Source organism: Larus michahellis, chromosome 1, assembly GCF_964199755.1.
Source record: "Larus michahellis chromosome 1, bLarMic1.1, whole genome shotgun sequence".
Classification (NCBI taxonomy): domain Eukaryota; kingdom Metazoa; phylum Chordata; class Aves; order Charadriiformes; family Laridae; genus Larus; species Larus michahellis.
In genome coordinates, this window is record NC_133896.1 from 36,717,279 (window position 1) to 36,737,766 (window position 20,488).

At 44.9% G+C, this 20,488-nt stretch overlaps 1 protein-coding gene across 1 annotated transcript in view; it reads right to left on the reverse strand.

The window, feature by feature from the left end:
- The window catches only part of PPM1H (protein phosphatase, Mg2+/Mn2+ dependent 1H), a 143,977-nt gene that overhangs the window by 8,149 nt on the left and 115,340 nt on the right, over positions 1-20,488 (reverse strand). Inside the window, exons 7-9 of the mRNA XM_074571862.1 lie at positions 9,935-9,998; positions 8,132-8,239; positions 274-425 (exon numbers count right to left, since the gene is read on the reverse strand). Coding sequence (XP_074427963.1) covers positions 274-425; positions 8,132-8,239; positions 9,935-9,998 — 324 coding nt within the window. The remainder of the gene's footprint in view (positions 1-273; positions 426-8,131; positions 8,240-9,934; positions 9,999-20,488) is intronic.

The window sequence follows — 20,488 nt, forward strand, 5'->3', positions numbered from 1 at the left end:
GCTAGTAGAGCAAACAAAACGGATCCCATACCAAGATACTGTGACCCCACAACTTCTCCTTTGAAAGTAGGCAATTCTGAGTTACAAAAGACAAAAAAAAGCAAGACCAAAATGCCACATTTGCTGTAGAGCCTCCATCCAACATATAAAAATGTCTTTTAAGTGCTGCATCTTTACTGAACGTTACTCAGATCATACTTTCTACAAAACTACGTTACCAAAAAGCACTCTTACTTCCACGGAGAAGCTAGAAAGTCAGAGATGAGCACAAACCTGTGGGGATCATCGGGGTCACAGTTTGGTAGAAAGTTAGTGACAGCTTCTGCCACTTCTTCATTTAACAGCACATCCCAGAGTCCATCAGTAGCTAGGATCAGGACATCATCTGGCCCATGCTCATACTGCAGGAGGTCGTAGACTCTAACCTAAAACAAAATAAACCCCAAGAGACATTCATGAAGGAAGAAACCGTCAGAGCTGTTTGTGAGACGTTGCTGAGTTCGGCTGTGGGTTAGCAGGTTTGGCCAGGGCACTGAAATACCTCTCCCGCAGCACTGCTGGGGTCTGTCTCCAGTTTAGCCCTTGAGCCAGCAGCTCTTCCCAACCCGGCTCAGCGTGGCTCAAGTGCCAGGAGGGAAGCAAGTGTTCCTGAGCAAGGCTGTAAAGCACCGCGCTGCCTGCTGCCAGCAGTGCTCAGAGCCTCCCCCACCCAGAAGCTTGGTTCAGCATGTGAGGCTCTTCCCTATCACTGGCAGGACTAGTCATATGGAAGCTGAATAATTTATTTGATGAATTTTTGATATTTTCTAATAAAATATTCACAAATAATTGTTTTCGCTATTTGTCCAGATCCACTTAACTCTGTCAGGTAAATTGCACATGTTTGGAAATGCCTGTGTTGCAGAAGGCATCGCATTCATTTTTTCTAGACCCGAGGCAGCCACTGCACTCAAGAATTATGCCTGCACAAGCGAGCAGTTCGACGAAATGGAGATAAACTATTTACCTGCCAGTTACGTTTATCTGTAAGGAGTTCAGTGGGTAGAGACCAATTCAAGATCTGCACAAGAGTGAACCCCCAAGGTTATCCACACTATTCAAATGCCCACTGGCTTCACCTCATCAGTCTGCAGCCACCGTCAGGCTGACCACTGCTGCTGGCATCTCCATAACACCCTGCCTTTACAGCGACTTCCACCGTCCTCTTCCCGACGAGGCTGGGGAAAGCTGGGAGCAGAGGGGGCAGACACCGGGAGGGGGGCCATCAGGCCTTCAGCTGAGCCACAATATGAGCAAATGTCACAGTAAACGCTTTAAAATCAGCCTTTATCTGGGCGTAACTCTCCCTCCAGCACACGCAGCATTCTAGCTGACAAACCGCCTGCAATTCCCAGGCTGTGATGGGGAGCCATTAGGAAGCGCTCATGGAGCACTTTAATTACCACAGCAACGACCACAGTTTGAAAGAAGTGTGACAACCTTGGCAAGGCAGACAGGAGGAAATGATCATCTGTACTGAAGTCTGGAAACGGTGCACCTCGTCACGCACCCTGCTCCGGCCTCGGGCTCCACTAACAGCAGCCGCAGTCGGGAAATTTGTCGGGATAAGCACTTGGCATAACTAGAAAATACGAGCTGTTTTATTCTCCCTCCTGATGCATTCTCCCTTTAGGAGCCACGGAGCAGGCAAAGCACATAAAATGCCTGGACCTTTTAATGTAATTATGATTTTATGGGACTGCAACCAGTACTGGAGGAAAAAGAAAAAAATCACCCAGACCTGACTGCTAATCCTTACTTGTTCGCCTTTCACTCAAAAGCACAAGAAGGTCATTTGTAAAATGTAACCTTCACTTCATTATCTAAGGTAGCAGCTGAATAAGGACTTTGGAGGGGATTAAAGTCAAGGCACGATACTCTATTCATTACAGCCTATCTCTTTATTCAGACTGAGTGGGAATACTGTTATAGAAAAGATCCCTATATGCAGCACAGCTCTTCTCTCAAGCCCACTGCACAGAAACCAGCAGTTGTCATAGTCCCCATTCCCCAAAATTTAGTTCAGCCTCTAACAGCCCAGAAATCGCTGGGGTGTGGGGGCCAAGTTAGCCAACACAGCCATCAACAAGCAGCACATGTTCTGGTCAGATCTCTTGGGTAATGGCAAATATTTGAGAGAGCATCGGGGTTAATGCTCAGAGATGCACTCAGCAGCAAGCTCACTGTAGGAATAACCAACTTCAAACATCAGCACTAGGAAAAGACACATCTACCAGGTGATGTGTTAGGTTGATGGTTGGAGTCGATGATCTGAAAGGTCCCTCCCAACCTAGTCAATTCTATGATTCTGTGATTCTACCATGGCTCTCCCACCCAGGCAAAGCACGTTACACCACAAGAGCAATTTTTGCAGCATTGCTGGGGGACAAGGCAGAAAACCAAGACCCATGCATCATTGATTTGAATCCTCCTGAAATGAACAATCCTGTCTGACTGGGGAACAGCACTGGGACAGATAGGAAACTTGCCAAAGCTACCTGCAGGCAATCCACAGCTCAAAAGGTCCAAATCCTTGTTGTAGCACAATGCTACAGCAACACCAGGAACACATCATTTTACCAAAAACACGTTTAGTTCTTGGGGAAAAGGAAAAAAATATAATTGCAATTACTGATTTTATGGGTAATCTGCAAACAAGGTAGTTACTTCCTAAGAGCAAAAGGTTTGTGAATTGAGCACCTCCAGAAAGGGGTGCTATTGAGAAGGAACCAGATGTCAGAAGAGGTGCAGAGAAGGGCAGTGGGGTGAGTAATAAGGAATAAGGGATGCTAGGCTGGTACCCAGGCTAAGGAAAAGAGAGTGTCAAGGTCACAGGAGGCAAGCCTGGGGCAACTTCAGGTAAGATTCTGTATACCATGACCAGCACATGCAATAAAATGTTTACTGAAATGCAGCTTTGTCTGCCTTCCAACCACTGCAGCAGCCACATATCAAGGCAGCCATGTCCACACAATACTTAAGAGAAAATTAAGCTTTTTCTTTCTGTCTTTCCTCAGATTTCTAAAACACAGCTGCAGGGGCCCCTAGTATGTTGCTGAAAAAAGTGACTTAATTTAGAGCTGTCCAGTCTGTTGTAGGTTCAGGTTATGCTCACAGACCTCCTTGCCCAGGCACAGAAACTCTTCGCTTTTCGGCTAGCAGCTTTGTTCTAGTTCATGTTTTCAGTGCGGCTCTCCTGCAGCAGCCACACGTGCCTTCAGCTGGACACGGAGCAGCGCCACAGCAGAGCTCCCGGAGGCACACAGGTTGGGCAGTACCTCCAAGACACATTAACAGATGCTCAGACCAGCAGAGCTCAGAGAACATCCACCCCACACTCCCACACTGTGCAACACCCCATAGCATACTCCACACATGCTGGTGTGATACGCCAGAGTTTCAGAAAGACGAGCAGAGATCCGGGGAGCTTCTTAAGTGCCTGCAACAGTAAGCAAACCCACAGCCCTGTAAATCTTACGTGATCGAAAACAGCTCTTTGCCTCCAATGGAAATTATTACTTTTTCAAAATTTTTTTTTTTTTTTTAATTCCAGAGCCAACCTACCTAACAACTGCCTCCTCCCCCTAGCTGTATTTCAGGGAATGAAAGAACAGCAAGGTTTAAGCAATGTTCTGTCTGTGGCGTAAGTTTGCACAAAGCTGCATGCACTGCAAATCGGTATTGCACACCCCCGGTAGTGCAGATGACGGCTGGCCGGACACCGTTCGGCAGTTTCCTTAACTACTACTGCACCCTTGACAAATTTCCTAGCAATTCCACCCTGAATCTTCAATCTTTCCCTCATGACTCGTTGCTACTGCGGCCAGACATCAATCCTGATAGTGCCCCACAGAACTCGTGTCCTCTACCCCAAACACCGTGGGCTACCTGTGCTCTGTCCTCTGCCTGCTGGGCTGTCCCAAGAGCCTCGCCACCAACTCGCCCCGAGCCTACTTAGCCCCTTCTGTGCTGCCCTGGCAAACCCTCTCACTCTTTAACTCCTCTCTGGAGCATCAGAGCAGCCTTGAAAGGAGCCCACTTTGGTCACCACACTTCTACCATCCACTGATGTCTTACTTGATGTAGAGTAGCTGACCTATTAACTAGCTAAATTTGACTTTAGTCACCAGAAAACGTAAAAAAACAACTGTAAGGAAGGAGCACCAGAGCCTCGGTAGCACAGGCATCCATGACAATAAGCATTAGGTTACACTATATTTTATCCTGTCTGGTACTTACACATCCCTGCTGATAGGTAACAGCGGATACACACCGCTGGAGCACATAGTCACACACATCATCTTCCTGAACATGCGTTATGCAGTTTGTCACATAACGCCTTTCTTCGATCCAGATAGCTGTTTCTCATATTGCTCACCTACGTGTAAGTCAAGAGCACTGAGAAAAACGCGCTCTGGGCAAGCAATGAACAAACAGGTGGGCTGGTTTTATATTTACAGTTCAAACCGATCTACCCACCGGACAAAACCTGCGTTTGGCTGCCGAAAAGGACCGGTACAGCTCTGCGAAGGCACTGCGGCTTGTTTGCCGGGTTTGTTTTTAAGAGGCAGCCAACACGAGTCCCCGCAGCTCAAAACCCGTTCACAACAGAGCGACATGCGAGCCTGCGGCCACCTGAGGTGCTCCTCAGCAGCCAGCCCCGGGGGGATTCAAGCCAAACAACAGTCCGCATTCACTCCCCTGCACTATTGATCAACTCAGCTACTTCAATAAATTAGGCCCTTTCTTAATTGTATCGCCCCTTTTTATGCACAGTGTTATCCAGCACAGCCTCGCTGGCAAACGACGAGATCTTTCAATCCCACCCTCCAAGTAATTTATATGTAAATAATAAAAAGCGGGTCCCAACACTGCTCCCTGCAGCACTCACCAATTAATCTCCTTTTAGCTTTTTACTGCCACCCTTTGTTTCCTGCCCTTTAGCCAATTTCCAGTAGACTGTGCCAACTTTCCACTTAGTCTGTAGCTTCATATCTTTTATATTAATAACCTGTGATGCAGAACAGTTTCTCAAACGTTTTCTGAGAAATCAAAGTGCTCATGCAAGACCATCTACTGCATTTATTATTATTATTTTTTTAATTCTCTGGTAGACATAACCCTGAAGGACTTCATGCCACTAAAGTGTGACGTTTGCTACTTGAAACCACCTTGACTCCCTTTGATCATACTGTACTTCTCTAAGTCTTTGCCTTGCTCGTTCCTTTAAATGGTGTAATTCCTAAAGATTTCTCCAGAAGGCAGATGTGAATCCAAAATGGTCTCCTTTGACGTATTTGTGGAGTTGTCAGAAAGATTTTACTAACATAATGGAAGGAGAAAAATTCTCCTTTATTACCCTCTTCTCATTTGCTGTGGTGGCTGGCTTCACGTTCACCACCGGCAGGGGCCAAATGCTGCCGTGAGATCCACACCTCTCCCACCAAACGGCTGAGCCGCTGTTCGAAAAATTTCGGGATGAAATTCTGCTTTTCAGCTGCAACAAGGCAGATCTTGCTGAGCTTTAAAAATCAGAATTTCCTGCTGAAAGCTTTCAAATGAACTGTTCCATTATGAAAAATAAATATTTAATTCCATGCCAGAGAGCCTCAGCCATGGCTTGCCTGCTTTGTGCTACTCCAGTTCATTATAAAAGGCTCAATTCTCTAGAGCTCATCAACCTGCAGAAGTCCTCCAAATCTGGTCTTGTAACAGCTGAGCCACTGAATCCTGATTACATTTGTCAGTCTTGGCTATATGACTTCTCCTCCCATAGCCTGGCACTCTATCAAAGCATCATTTCACACCACCCTCAAATTACTTTTATGTGCCTATTTCTGGATGTAGTCTCCGGGATGCCTACCTTTCCTTCAGCTAAATTTTGGTGGACATGGCATACCAGAGCTTTGTCATGCTGGAAGTAAAATATTCTGAAAACTCACCACATTGCCCCCAACTTGGGAAGGGATTCTGCAATTACGGCACAGAAACAGAAGCCAGAGGACTTGGATCACCCCCTCTGTGACGACTCACTGTGCGCCTTAATTTCCTGTGCCTCCCTTTTTCTAGGTCTGGAAACCAGACATTGTGCTTCCCTACCTCTATATAAACAATTTGAAATCCAATGCTGCGCGAGGGCCAAATATGACTGCTGCTTCACGCCACTGCCTTTACTTCCAAGTGCCAAACTTCCCAGATGGCAGCATAAAGACATTGTTTCTTAATGCTGGTTTCTGTGCAAGGTGCACTGTCCACGTATGGACTGAACAAGTCAGGGAAAAACACGAGGAGATAAAGCACTGGGGATCTCTCTGCGAAGAGAAGGAAGAGATGATTAAGAGAAGGAGGTGCAACGGAAAGCCAGTTGGAACATATGTTACTTCCTAATAAAATTCAGGGCTTTTTTTGCCAGTATCTCTAGATCGAGGTGGCTGGTGCTCTGTCTTTCCTCCTCCTGCCCTCGTACGTTTCTGCTGAATTTAGCTGTGAAGGGAATGTGGAAACAAAGCCAATTTTGCTTCCCTTTTGCAAAGCAGTTAAGAGATCCTGAAACGTGGATAGCATATGAACTGGATGTCATATTCCAGAATTTGAACACGTACAGACGCGCTCCACACAAATCAGAAAAGCCCATGAGAAGCTTTGGTTTATACACACAGACAAATACTGCAGCAGCAATTGGCAGAGATGATACTGCTGAGATACTGTGCTGCAGCCATTACGTACCCCAGAAACACTGGGTCTCAGCATGCCAGAAAGAAAAATAAATAGGCAGAATTGCATCATTTCGCTGGCACTAAACAAATCCATCACAGTGATGAGGGCAGAGCTGCTGCCTGCCTGGCTGAGGAGAATGGGAACAGGTCCCAGGTGAGGGATACCATACATTCAAAGAGGGGAGAGAGAAGGTACTGGATTGACAGCAAGGAAACATGAAAAAGGGGCTGTCTGTAGATCTCCCACTTTTCTTCAGGGCCAGAATCTCTCAAAAAATTTTTATTTTTAAAGTCTCAAAGACTTTCTAAGGTTAATTTAATAATTTGGTTCTGTCCTAGCAGTATTATGTCATGTCTGTATTTTCATTCTCTCGCACTGCTATAAAAAGCAATAAATTCAAGGTCAAACACTGGGTATGGTTAAAACTCCAGCAAGCCAGTTGACAGTGGACGGCTCAGCATTTGGGCCATGGAATCAAAGCCTCCTCTTTTTGTGCTGTCATCAGATGGTTTGCCCTTGCTTAATATTTTATTAAAAAATATGTGTCATCTGTTCCTTGACATAGGAACAGGAATGCAGCTACAGAGAAAAAAAAAAAAAAAAGCAAGGTTTGCATGTTTCTTGTTAACAAATGCATTCAAATCCCTTTGGAAGGCTTGATATCCTTCACTGCAAGGTCTCTGGTGGTCAAAAACGGGAATTGTTTGTGGCGAGGCAAGTCAAAATGATGAAGGAATTTAAAACTATTCCTAACACAAATACCACATAATCCCTTTGTTATGCCATCATTTGGGAATGCACGCTGTCATTCCTGACATTATTTGGCGTTTGTACAAAATCATCATAAAGAATTAAGAACTGGAGGTGAAGGTGCAGACACATGGAAGCATAAAGCACTTTTCCAATCACTCTTGGCATCTTCCAGCTTAAAGACTGACCTGGTATCCTCTGCGTAATGCAGGATACTACGTTAACTGTGGAAGACATCCAGTGCTCCCTTCTGGAGAACACATATTTACATCAGCTTCTGTGAAGACGGCATGATCTAAGCCTCGAGGGGAGCTGGAGCACATGAAGGTGGGGAGAGATGGGTGCCTGTGACATGGAATGGTGAGGCTATGGGATAACCGTAGACCAGGGAGTGGGAAGGCACCAATGCTCTGCCAGGGATGTGGAGCATCCAGAACCAGGGCACACAGCTGGGCAACTTACACCGTTCCTACTATGTGGATGTTACTAACATACTGCACCTTTGGGAAGGGCAGCATGTTACCTGGATTGGACCACAATCAGAATGGACAATTTATGAAGAACAAATAAGCACACTAAGTATATCTGTTTCTCTCTCACTAATCAGACATCTTGGCTGTTTTACCTCGGGAGATGAGGACAGGAAAGGTTTGATGTATATATTGGAGTCGTGCACTTTCAGGTCGTGATCTCCCAGTCCTCGGGTCACTCCAATTGTTGCCATAACCCGAGCCTGGAAATAAAGAAAAGCAGTGGGATCAAATCTTGTTACATGCACTGAATCAACAGGGAAAGTGATAATGTTCCTAACTCCATAACTGCTACAGTTAGGGATAAATTCCCTTTTCTCTCCCAGAAACTCTAGATTTTACACAGCTAATCAACTTCAAAACTTTTGACACTCACATCATCTTGGTTTCCCTCATTATTCCAAGCTTTGTATTCATCCACATCCCAGTCTGTGTACACCCATCTTAGACTGTGACCATCTGTAAGAGACCAAGACTACGGAAACCTAACCCAGTCACCTCACTGTCCCACATCAGTCTACGACAGAATTCCTTCAGTAAATTATACTGTTAGTAAACAGGTTTTTATAAAAAGGATTAGGAGCCTCATTACTCACCTAAGGAACCTGTGGCCTCTCTCTATTGACATATTGCCGTATATTCCCTCCACCAAGGAAAAGTGCTAAAGGCCCCCTTAAATTGCTAAACACGCAGGTGACTGTGGCACTGACCGCAATGTTCTCCTCTGTGGAGAGCCAGTCTAGGGCAGGTCTGCTGTTACCTCAGGTCTACTACTTCCTTCCCCAAGCACCTGCCTCTGCAACATGAGCTGTTTTCCAAGAGGTGCTGGGCTCTTCTTCACTAACGCTTCTCCAAAGATTGACCAGGTAGTATACCTCATGAGGAACCTCGCTCTCTGCATATCACTTCCCCCAAACTCTAGTTTAGCTGCATCAGCTTCTGAACAAGAGAGCTCACAGCACCAATAACAGCAAGTAACTAACTGGCTCCATAAAGCAATAAGAAAGTAAATTAAAAAGATGTGCATGAAACATTTTGCAAATAATTATAAACCTAACCAAATTCAGAGATAAGTTGCAGGTCTGAACCTTCAAAATTTGGACTAATTTTGAAAAGCGTGTATTTTTGCATTGAGATAAGAACCTAATGCAGCAGGGGAGCACTATTTAGAAACACAGCGAGCATACCAATATCGGCAAACTGACACCACTGCGTCCTTATATTGATCCTACTGCTGCATCCAGCTAAGCTTGCTGGGATCAGCACTAATGATCTCACTGTTCTTAATCACAGAGCTGGAAACAAAGTACACCCAAACAGAACGGTTCGTTTCTCCCTTTCAAGAATAACTATCAGCATTTACACATCAGAAAAATTCAACCATGAGTTCATGTACACTACTAGCTGAAGAAGATACAATTAAGGAGTGTCATACTTCCCAAATCCTGCCCTGATCCCTCCCCTTCCTAAATTAGGGTTTTGCATCTCAAAGCACTCTAAAATGTTATTAAATATGTTCCTGCTTTGTTTTCAGCAAACATGAGGTATTTTGCTATCTTCATCCAGCCAGGTTATATTTTACAATGAAACCAGAAACATTTAAAGTCAATTATTTAAGACTGTCTCACTGTAGCCTACTTACAATGACAGAAAAACAAAAGCAAACTGAACAGCAAATGACTATGTTTGCTACAAAAATGCTTTTTAGTATGTTGAGCTCTCCCCACAGCCCCCCAGACACGAGACTGATTTATGACAGAACCAAGATACTCAAGCTGTCAAAACGATAAAATAAAGAGATACTGAGTGGAAAACACTGGACTGCCACAGGCTAAACTGAGTGGTAAACAGCACAGAATTCCTTCTTCCTTTGGTCTGAGGAAAGCAAACGTGCCCACCTTCTTGCCTTCTCCGTATATAAGGGGAAACTTCAAGTCATCTTCCTCAATGGTTTTGTATGCCCTGTGGGGGGAGGACAAACAACATTTATAAAGTTTGCACTCAATTAGCAACCCAGTGCCCTGAAACAAGCAGCTGTGATTAAAAAAAAAAAACAAAACAAAACAAAAAAAACCCTAAACAAACAAAAAAGTCATCATTTTTCCTAGGGACCAAGATGTAATTTTCTTTTTCTGTGGAAAGATTTTCTCTAAAGAATTACCCATTTCACCAAAAGGAACAGTGAACACGAGGAAACATCTAACATGCCAAGCTACTCCTATTGCTTGCAAGGAAAAAGAAGTGTATTGGAATAACATCCTAATCGGGTAAGATACTGCTGGCTAAGGCAGCAGCTATACTATAATACGGTGTCATAAAAAACCACCCAACAAAACAAAAAAATCCCCAAACACCCCAAACCCACCAAAAAGTTAACCAAGGACTAGATTCACTGTTAACGTGAAACGGTGAGCAACGACAGGACGTGTACACAGTCAAGGTGTGAAACAGCTCTCCGATCCCGTTCTCACCTTTCAGGACCGCTTAAACCAAGACAAGCTTCACGTGCTGAAGGATATTTAGTGCTCATTTGACCTTGACTGCAACAGTCAAGGTTGTCAGAGATTCCACGTTTCACAGCAGTATTCCCATGGCCAAGAGACAAGAGAAGTAAATGCTCATGCTCTGGTTCTGTTTACCACATGCCTGTGTTACTCTACCTTTTACACTTCCAGCTGTTGACACTGATGAGGTGAGAAGGTGAGAAATTTTGCCAGTGAGAAATAAAAGAAAAAAAAATATAAAAAAAATAGATGGCTGCCATTCTCATCAGCTGTAGAGCCCCTTGGTTTCCATAACACATGATTGAGCGGAGGTGCTGGGAAGCCTCCTTGGTTGAAGCACGTCGCCCCAGAGGGACGCGCTTCCCTTCATACCACAAAATCGTCCCTCCCCAGCCTTTCCCCGCACGTTGTCCTTCCCTCCCAGCCCCTGGGGTGATACCAAAATCATCCCCTGAACACACAAGTCAGTGCTCCCCACCAAAGCAGAAGGGACAAGCGGGAGGAGGGAGAGCGCCACGGCGCATCCCCTGCCAGCCCCTGCTGCCTGGCACTCCAGCCGGGCTGGCTGCTTGAGCTCCGGGGAGTCGCATTCGATCAGGTTTATGCAATGTTAAGGCTGTGACACAAACCTGCAGGAAATTAAAAATTAAGGGTGAAATCCTATATTGTAATCGAACCGACTCCTGCTTCACTGAAATATGGCACAGACCTGGAATCAATAATTACTGTTGTATTACACAGCTATACAAGCTGCATCACCTAGGCAAGCCTCTTAAAGAGAGTAGCATAGACATTTAAGCCCCACCTTTACATTTCCCAGTAACCACTGGTAAGGCTCATATTAGGGCTTGGGGGTGACAGGAAGGGGAAGAAAAAAGGAAAAGCAACCAAAATGCTAAGAGGACACAGTAGTGGAGGACTCCGCTCTCATACTACAAAACACTACTATGTGTGAAATCCCCAAAGGGAACCAGGTGAGGTTTGCAAAACACAGCGGGTGCTCCATGGGAGACCATGCAGTCAAGAATATCTTAGGTATATAACCATGATACTTGGGCATCTCTATAAGAGATGATATAGAGAAGGCGTTTAAATGGCATCGCGTACTGGGGATTTGCTCTTAAACCAAACAAAAAGGCACACATTATGACAAGCAGCCCACATCATAATACTTCCCTGATGCTTAAATCCTGGAATAGCATTTTGTTGGGAAGGATGAGTCAGTCACGGACTTTGGTCTTGTTCCTTCCTCTATTTCTAACAGGGAATAGCTAACGTCTCTGCCTCACTCACCAGCTTGGATATCCTGGTTTGAATGCGGAGGAGGAATTTTACCAACCCTGACTGCTCATGAACATGTCCTAGAGCTTCCAGCTGGACCTACACTGCAGGAAGCCCTGGTCAGACCTCCTTGAGGAGAAGTCTGAACTCTTCCCTATTCCTTGCATAAAGCCAGCTGTGCTCTGACACCAAGAAAAAGGGTATCAGCTGAGTCCACGTTGGGCATCAGAGTCAAATGACTAATCAAACCACAAGCCCAGCAAGACAAAGTTGTTCTGCATATTTGTTACAACTAGCAAACAAGACTAAGTTGATGTGACTTAACTATTGGCAATCCCCTTTTTAAAAGAAAAAAACAAACCCATTCTTTACCCACAAACTATATTGTCTGCAAGGTAACTACAAATACTTAAAAATTGAAGTTTTCACTTTACACTGTCCTGTAAGTAACCAAAAACAGGGACCAAGTTTCCTTCTCTCTCTCCCCTCCTTCCTTATATTGTCCTGCACAGCACCTCACACTGACTGCGCCTTAGGAAGAAGGAAAAAAAAAAAGAAGGGGTGAAAAAGGCATCATTTAGGCTGGTGTCCTTAAAAAGAAGGGTTCCCACTACAGAGTTCAGCATCTTTTATGGAACCACCATAAGGACTACCGTCCCTGAGGCCTTCGACTATGACAGGATGGTGCAAGGATGCTGGAAGAGGCCATGTCGTAAGGGCTGAAGCTAACTTGTTTCATCAGCAGATTAGGAAGGGCAGCTGGCTAGCCTATAACCTCCTGAAGCTCTGTGACTAACTAAGGGAGGACCAGAGGGATACAGTGATTTGTTCTGTGGTTTCTCACAGCAAATCCCCCCTTGAGCTCCAAACCTGGGTGTCAACACTCATCACAAACATGTTTTTTCTGTTGATGTTGCTATTGCTTGAAAAATTATCAGCACTTGAAAAAACAATGCTCAGAACTGCAACCGCAGCAGAGGAGCTGGCACAGACACACTGAAAAGCAACCTGAGACACTCTAGAAAAGTACCTATGTCCTGCGTTACTAGTGAAACAGAATAAATAATATATGAGCGTGTGGTTTGCTGGAAGAGAAGGATGAAGGACAGCTTTTCAGCTAGCAGCTCAGCAACTGCACTGGGGAGAAGGAAGGAAGGAAGCTATGAAGTTCATTTTGATTTATGCCCTGTGAAACCTCCTGTACTTTGGACATGTGTTTATTTCACACAGGCTACAAACTTCTGGACTATTTCACTTGATTTAATGTAATAAAGTTGCATTTATACCTTCCTGTGCTGTTTAGAATGTGCTGTATATAAAGATATAATATGGCAGTAGGTATATCAAACACAAACATACGGAGAACCTGAGGGGGTTGTTTGGCTTTTTTAGTGCCAGCATGGCCTTATTCAGCCATCTACGTAGTTCAGCCTAGCTCACTGTTTTAACAAATTCAAACACAGGGTTGCAACCCTCCACTCTCCCCATCTTCCTCATCTGCATCCCAGGAGGTCTCAGTGGCCACCAGGGAATGACAAGACAGGTTATAAAGACAAGGCTATGCTATTGGTTGCTGGTCTGAATGAGCTTAAATCTCGGCAAGTGCTTCTGCCACGTAAACCTCTTTTTTTCCAAATGGAAAAACAGGGGGGCGGACGGGGGAGTAGAAAAGGCAAGCTTGTGCCCAGCTCAATCTAGTTGCATTTTTTTTCAGTTAACTTCATTTCTTCTTTTCATTTCAAAAGAATTATGAAATGCTACTGCTGTCCAAAAATACTGAACTAGGGCTTGACATATGTACCACCCACAAAGTTACATTTGGACTCAGGATCAACATTTTGGAAAACCGGGCCAAATCGCACCAGGAGCCAAGAGAGATGTCAGAATGAAAGAACTAGGACTGACATGATGTTACTCATATGCTAACAGGAATCTGCTCTAAATACATGGTGAAAAAATCACCAGAAGCTGCTAAATGCACAAGACAATCTACGGAAGAAATTTCCTACAGTGCCGAGGTCATTAGCAGTGCTTTAGGCACGCTTTAAATAAAAGATAATCAAAGTTACCTGCATATTGATGGGTCAGAACTTGAAAAACTGGTCAGCTCCCAAATAGAGATTTCAGAGCCAAAATCCTAGATAATTTCTTACATGTGTTATGCATTCTCCTGCCATATAATTTGTTCTTAAAATTGGCCTTCTGAAAGCACATACAAATTCATGTAAGAGTAGAAGTTATTGATGACCAGCACCTAGATCCACATTATATTTTCTTTTACAGTAACCTGTGTAAGGTTACTGGTGATGAAAAGTATAGCGTTGGCATCCCCAGGCACAACAGATGGTGGCGAAAACACAATCTACCCTGACCTGGACTGCTCAGTTCTGTGAAGAATAGGGGAATCCAGACTCCATACTCTGCCATACTTGGCTTTAGAAAGTTTCTCTGTATTTCATATCTCTGTTAGTGACACCTGATAGGAAACAGAATTAAATCTAAGGAAGAGCAAAAAAAAAAAAATCATCATCAAAGGGCTTTAGCTTGAAGCACAGTGCAAAATCCACATGTGGTAAGCAAGCAAGAAAAATCACTACAGCTTCAGAAACGTCCTAGTTCATACCGAGTACAAGGATGAAGACTCTCTTTTGAGACGGTCTGTGGATTTGGTATATTTCTAGCAGTGCTTTGCTACCACTCTGTAAAAAACCCTGAACCATCCCCCAAACACCCTTCATCCCCCAAAAAACCCACCCCACAACAAAACCACCCCAGCTACCCAACGAACCTCCCTTCCGCCAAGCTCAGATTTGTTTGGTCATACCAAAAAAACCCAGATTTTAATCTTCAAGCAACACAAGACTTGACAGAAACTGGTATTTTTTTTTTCCCCATCCCACACAAGGAATCAGTGGATTGGAGTACACCCTTTGCATAACAGAACTTAAATCACAAACCCAAAAGGAATTGTTTATCTCTACTGTCTATTGAACTACAGGCATCAAACCAGTATACGTGTGTGCTTACTACCAAGAAGAAAAGATGTGTACTGCAGGTTAGGCACAGAGCCACTGAAAATTATGCAATTTCTGTCCTGATCCAGCCATAATTTTTTAAAAATGTCCTTAGACATATGTGCTTCTGCGGAGTCAGGATCTCTCAAATCCAGGCAGCATTGTCTGATACTAAGTACCCTCTAGGTAGGTTAGCTTTAATGTTCCAGTGCCTCAGTATCTTTCCCCTATTACTCGTCTGACATACAGTTTAATGAGGCAAAACTACGATAAACAAAGATAATAAAAGCACACAAACTATAGTAATGTTTGTTAAGAGAAAAGATGATAGCAAAACCAAATCAATTAGAGACGACCGATGCATGTGCACATGTGCACAGAACAGTTTTTAGGGAAAGATGTACTCTAAACCAAGATACTCTCATAGGGTATCTTTCAGGCAAAGAGGAAAACATGCAAGTTTTAAAACACGTGTTCTGCCCAGAAAATTCAGAAACCCCATTTTCTGAACCTTAAACTGTATAACACTTCATTATGCAAATCCTAGTTCTGTCTACACATCTACAAATTAAAAAAATAAATATTAAGTATCTCAGCATGACTTGTATATATATATATATATATATATATAATCTCTGCCTTGGTCAAATCAAACTGGAACATCAGCTCTGGACCTCCAGGGAGCCTTCACTGTCATGTACCGTCCTAAGACAGAGTCTTGACTTTGAAAAGGATGTATCCCCCAGCACCACGCACCCCTGTGGAAGCGATTCCTAAGGAAAACAAATTCTATCCATCTTGGCTGGCCCATTTTAAAGATTCAAGCACCAGCACCTTCTCTCAGGCACTTCCTGGAGCACGTCTGATTTTTTTTAGTCCTTTCACCTCTAATGGAGCATTAAAAGAAAGTGGTGGAGGAAAAGTCGGGGAGAGGGTGGCCAGGTGACCTAGAGAGGTCCTTGCCCAAAAAAAGGACAAATCAGGAAAAAAATTAACTGGTGGTATCTATAACCACTCTCCCTTGCTGCTTTTGTGCTCAGGAGGCTGGGAGGAACAGAGCAACTGTACTGTAAGTGCTTTTGTTCGCTGCTTGTGACCAGTTGAGCTTCCACTACTAAGTGACAGAAACTGTGTGCGGATACCGCAGCTGCACATCAAGTGGATCCGTGTTCTGCAACAGTCTCAGCAGGCCAAGCCTTGGTTTTCTCCCCTGCCAATTTGTTGTCTTGAATGCTTCTTAAAATTTACTTCATCTCTTCTACTTTTAAAGACAAAGGAAGATTTGTCAGCAGTTTTCTCTGGAGATAGAGAGGTAAGAGAGAAGTGGGCTGTTAACACCCTATGGGCTTAATGCACTGTGATGGGCAGAAAAAAAGTTTGTAAATTCACATTTTGCTGTACTTCTTGTTAAAAGGATGTGGTGAGGCAGAGGGGAGAAAGACTGCATGTTAACCTCACAGTGCCTGCTCCACACTTGCTAGCTGGGATCCTCTGGAAGGAAAGGAGATTGCTGCTAAGGAGGAATGGTGGAGCAAACTCTTCTGCAAACTATCGCCGTAGCGTAGGCTGAGGCAGTGAGAAGCAGCAAGCACAGACCTCACCATCTCACAGCAGTGCTGGAAACTCCTCTGAGGTGCAAGGGGCCTCCCTCTCAGCCAGGAGCAGAGCCGTAAGTCAATCCTGGGTGGCAACAGAAAGAAAGAGGATTTCCTAGGGACCCAGCCGAGGTTATGTCAAATTTGTGCAGCTGGGGAAGCCAGAGAAAGCAGGAGCAGGGGAAAAGACTTTGTCTTACCAGGAAGAAGAGTTGTTTTTGCTTGGGTTTTCAGATTGAAGATTACCTCATTTCAGTTTAGTTTCTTTCTGATAAAACAGACCGGGAGCCTTTTGTTCGCACTTGCACGTGCAGCACCTGATCTTGTGCCAAGGCAAAGCCCACGCAGAGATGCGAGATGCACAGCCACGCGGGGACAGCCCTTAGACACACTGCTTCCAGGAGATGCTCCTGCAGGACGTGACTCAGACCAACCTCATTCTTGTCGGGCTCACTTGGCCCCAGAGAGGCCCTTTACAAAGAGGTTTACCCCAGACTTACAAAGTTTTCTCCTTTGTCGCAGCACTATTACTTTCTTGTTTCTGCTCTCTCCTGCCCTGAAGACACTGGCTCAGCTCCTGTGGCATGTGTGCGCTTGGGGGAAACAGAGCCATTCGTCACTGTCACAGATGTGCTGTACACAGCAGGTCAGCTCTCACCTCCCACTGCTCCTGCAGCGAGGGCTGCAAATCTTGGAAAAGATGCATAACATGCACATTGCAAACAGCCATTCATCACGGCAGAGCCGTGCCCCAGACATCTAGGCACACGCCACAGCAAGCTGCTCTGGCCGTGCACACCAAAGGGGCACGTCTCCTCCCGCTCCTGGCTACCTTGCAATGAGAGATGAGAGCAAAAACCAAAAAAAAAAAATAATGGCAAGGCGAGTGGCTGTGGATTACAGTTTCTGCTGCAAAAATGACATCCTATCTCTCCCTTCTCCAGAAAGGCCCGGTGCTGCAAAGGTGGCCCATAATCATTAAATTATGAAAATGTAAGTTGCTGGGAGGAAATTAATACCAGGCATGACTGGGGAAAAGGCTGCTTTCTTGTGAAGTAATTATGAAATTAAAATTTGATCTCTCCCTGGTGATTGTACAAAGGATACGGCTGAGGTCTCGAACACAACAATACGGCCAGGATTTCAACAGAAGCACAGAAGGTTTCACTAGACAAAAAAGCTCAATTAAAAAGGCGGGGTGGAGGGGGGGGGAGGAAGAAAGGATGACTTTTTGTAAATTACGTGAATTTGGCTAAAAGGCACAATCAAGCAGGTTACAGCACAGAGTTTGCAGACTTCCAATTACTTTTTACAAGTTGGAATCAAGCTGTTAGGAAATGCAGCTTATCTGAATAAGACTAATAATGCTAAGCTAATTAGACCCACAGGCATTAGCCGGCAGATAAATTCAGGCCAAAAAGAGGGACACTGTCACTTTAAATACTGCCTTGGGATCGGTGGAAAAGCTAATGAGGAGTGTCAGTCGGGGCTGTTTTATTAGGTGGTTCTCCAGAGAATATAGCCTGAGGTTTCTGTAGCAGGGCTTCTGCGCTTGATTCAATAAATCAATTTATATTAAGGGGGGGTGGACGACACGCAGCACGGGCGCCTCCTCCATAAAGCATTTCTGTGGCATTTCTCAATCTGCCCAGGCACTCCTCGGGCAGGCTACCTGAACGCGCTGTCAAAGGACATCCAGCCCGGCAATAAAGCATAAGATAGCAGCCGCATTGGCAATATTTGTTCAAATCAGCTCACGCATTACCAAGCAAAACATGTACATTGGCTCTCACCGGGGTATTTTGGATCCCCAATAAGTGATTAATGAGAGCCTGGTTTTTGTGAGCCGGAGTCTGAACCGCAGACGGCAAGGCGGGCTGCACAATGAAAGCAAAAGGCATCCATCCCAAACGAAATAAAACGGCTTGAAAAGTGAAGTTGCTTTTTTAATCAGACGCTTAGAGGCTGAAAGACGTTCCCTGATGGAAAGAAAAGGGCGAACGCAGGGCAGGCTGGCGGCGTTCCAGGTGGCAGACAATATTGACTCTAGAATAAAATGGGGTTAGCTTAGCGCTTGCCCCAGGGCACCAGCCTCCCTGCTTTGGAATAAATCGCTCGGGCAGGCGATTCCCCGGCACAGGCTGACCCTCGGGTGGCTCACCATGTGCCACAGCATCCCCTTGACAGGGAGCTGGCAGGTGGTGGGTACCACACCAGCTCGAACTATTTCTGACGGGATGCAGCTCGGCTCTGCATGCTCCTGGAGGGCAAAGGAAGCCACCAACAAATCAGGTCAAAACCCGAACTTGTTATCTAGGTCTCTTCTGCCACCCTAAAATCAAGTCAAAAAGCTAAAGCTCTGATCTGGAAAGAAGCATTTGAAGAACTCCGCCTCAATGCAAGCAGCAGAAAGGCCGCTGTTTTCGTTCCAGGGAGGAGCAAAAAATTAATTTTGAAACCACAAAAGCTGATGTCAGTTGGTAGCGCCTTCCGGATGCCTTTGGTTAAGTGCAGCCCTGTACGGCCCCTCCGGCCCGGCGGGAGGCCAAGAGGGGAACCCTGTAAGGAGCCACTGTGCCAGCGAGGGACACAGTAAGCCAGAAAACCAGGTGTTGGGAAGGTGTCTAGGATATCGTCAGAGCAAAGTACTTCAAAAATTGTTCAACACTGGATTTACCCTGAGTAAAGAAAACCTGACCAACCATGTCTTAACTTTTATTTAAAAGGCAGAGACAGAGAATACTAATTTACTAATTCTGTGCAGTCCTTTAAAGATGAAGTTATCATCAGGCCTGCTTATTTTCCCCCCATGTATTTCTACCTCAGGCACCCCCTTTTAGCGCTGGCAGCACTTTGCTTCCGTGGCCACCGAGTCTTTCCTGATGCTTCTGCTGCCAGGACTTGTCAAAGCCACCTGAACTACCCTCTCTCCGATACAAGTTTAACCTCTGCAAGCCATGGGCCTGAAAAACCCAGCCCAGAGACCCAGCTGTGAAAGACTGTCAGTAACACAGATGTCTGCCAGCAAATTACAGCTCGAGACAGCTCGGAGGCTTGTTCGGCAGGAGACACAGCTCTTAAGATGCCTCGCCAGCTACAGTACACGTTTTGCAACGGTTGCTCAACCACAACACGCGTGGGGCGAGGGCGCAGGAGGGGCAGCTCCCACCTAAGCGGGATTTATTTTAGATACATTTAATACAGCAGATTTTCTCACCCCAACTGCCAATGCAGAGAAAGGAAAAAGGGTGGGAGATCCGGAGGGAGCAGGGAAAGGCTGGTCTCAAAGCAGTTACAGGCAGCCTGGACTAGTGATGCGGCACACATTGCTGGATCAGTGGTTGTCCTAATGCTGTGGGGAAACTTGGCAGCTCTGCTACCAGCGCTGAGACAAAGCCAGTGTGGAAACTTCACATCAAAAAAAAAAAAAAAAAAAGGCAAAAAAAAGCAAAAGCGAAAAGCAAAAAAAAAAGGCCAAATGCATTATGACAGACCCAAAGACAATAACCTTTTGTAATCCAAACAAGCTGGGCAAGCCAAGCCATTGTTGAGAATCTGAAAAGCTCCAGAGCACAGAAGAAGGGTAAAAACGAAGGGGAAAAAAAAGTAAAAATCATACAGCTTCTAATAGAAAACACAAAGCGTTCTGAATTTTAAAATAAAACAGTTCATTTTCATGAGGAAATGTCAGAGCAGAGCGAGTTTTACACCCTCTCACTAAAGGATTCAAGTAATTAAGTGTAAAAGTGGCTGCTTCGTCCTAACATCACCTGCACCTCTCTACGTGTACGTGCAAATGTCAACAGACAGTGAAGTCACTGACCAAAAAAAGGTTCAGACAATTGATCTTCTGCATTGTAAGTAATAAAAGTTTGGCAGCATTTTACCATATCAAGCTCTGGCTGGCCAAAGCTCCATCTGACATTTTCTAGAAAAGGAATATATATGCTAATTTATTCTCCATGATAAATATTGTCCTTAGGAACAAATGCAGAACAGACGCGCCCTCAGCCGCTGTGTCCTGATGCATCAGTTAAATCTAGGAATTAGAAAGGGAA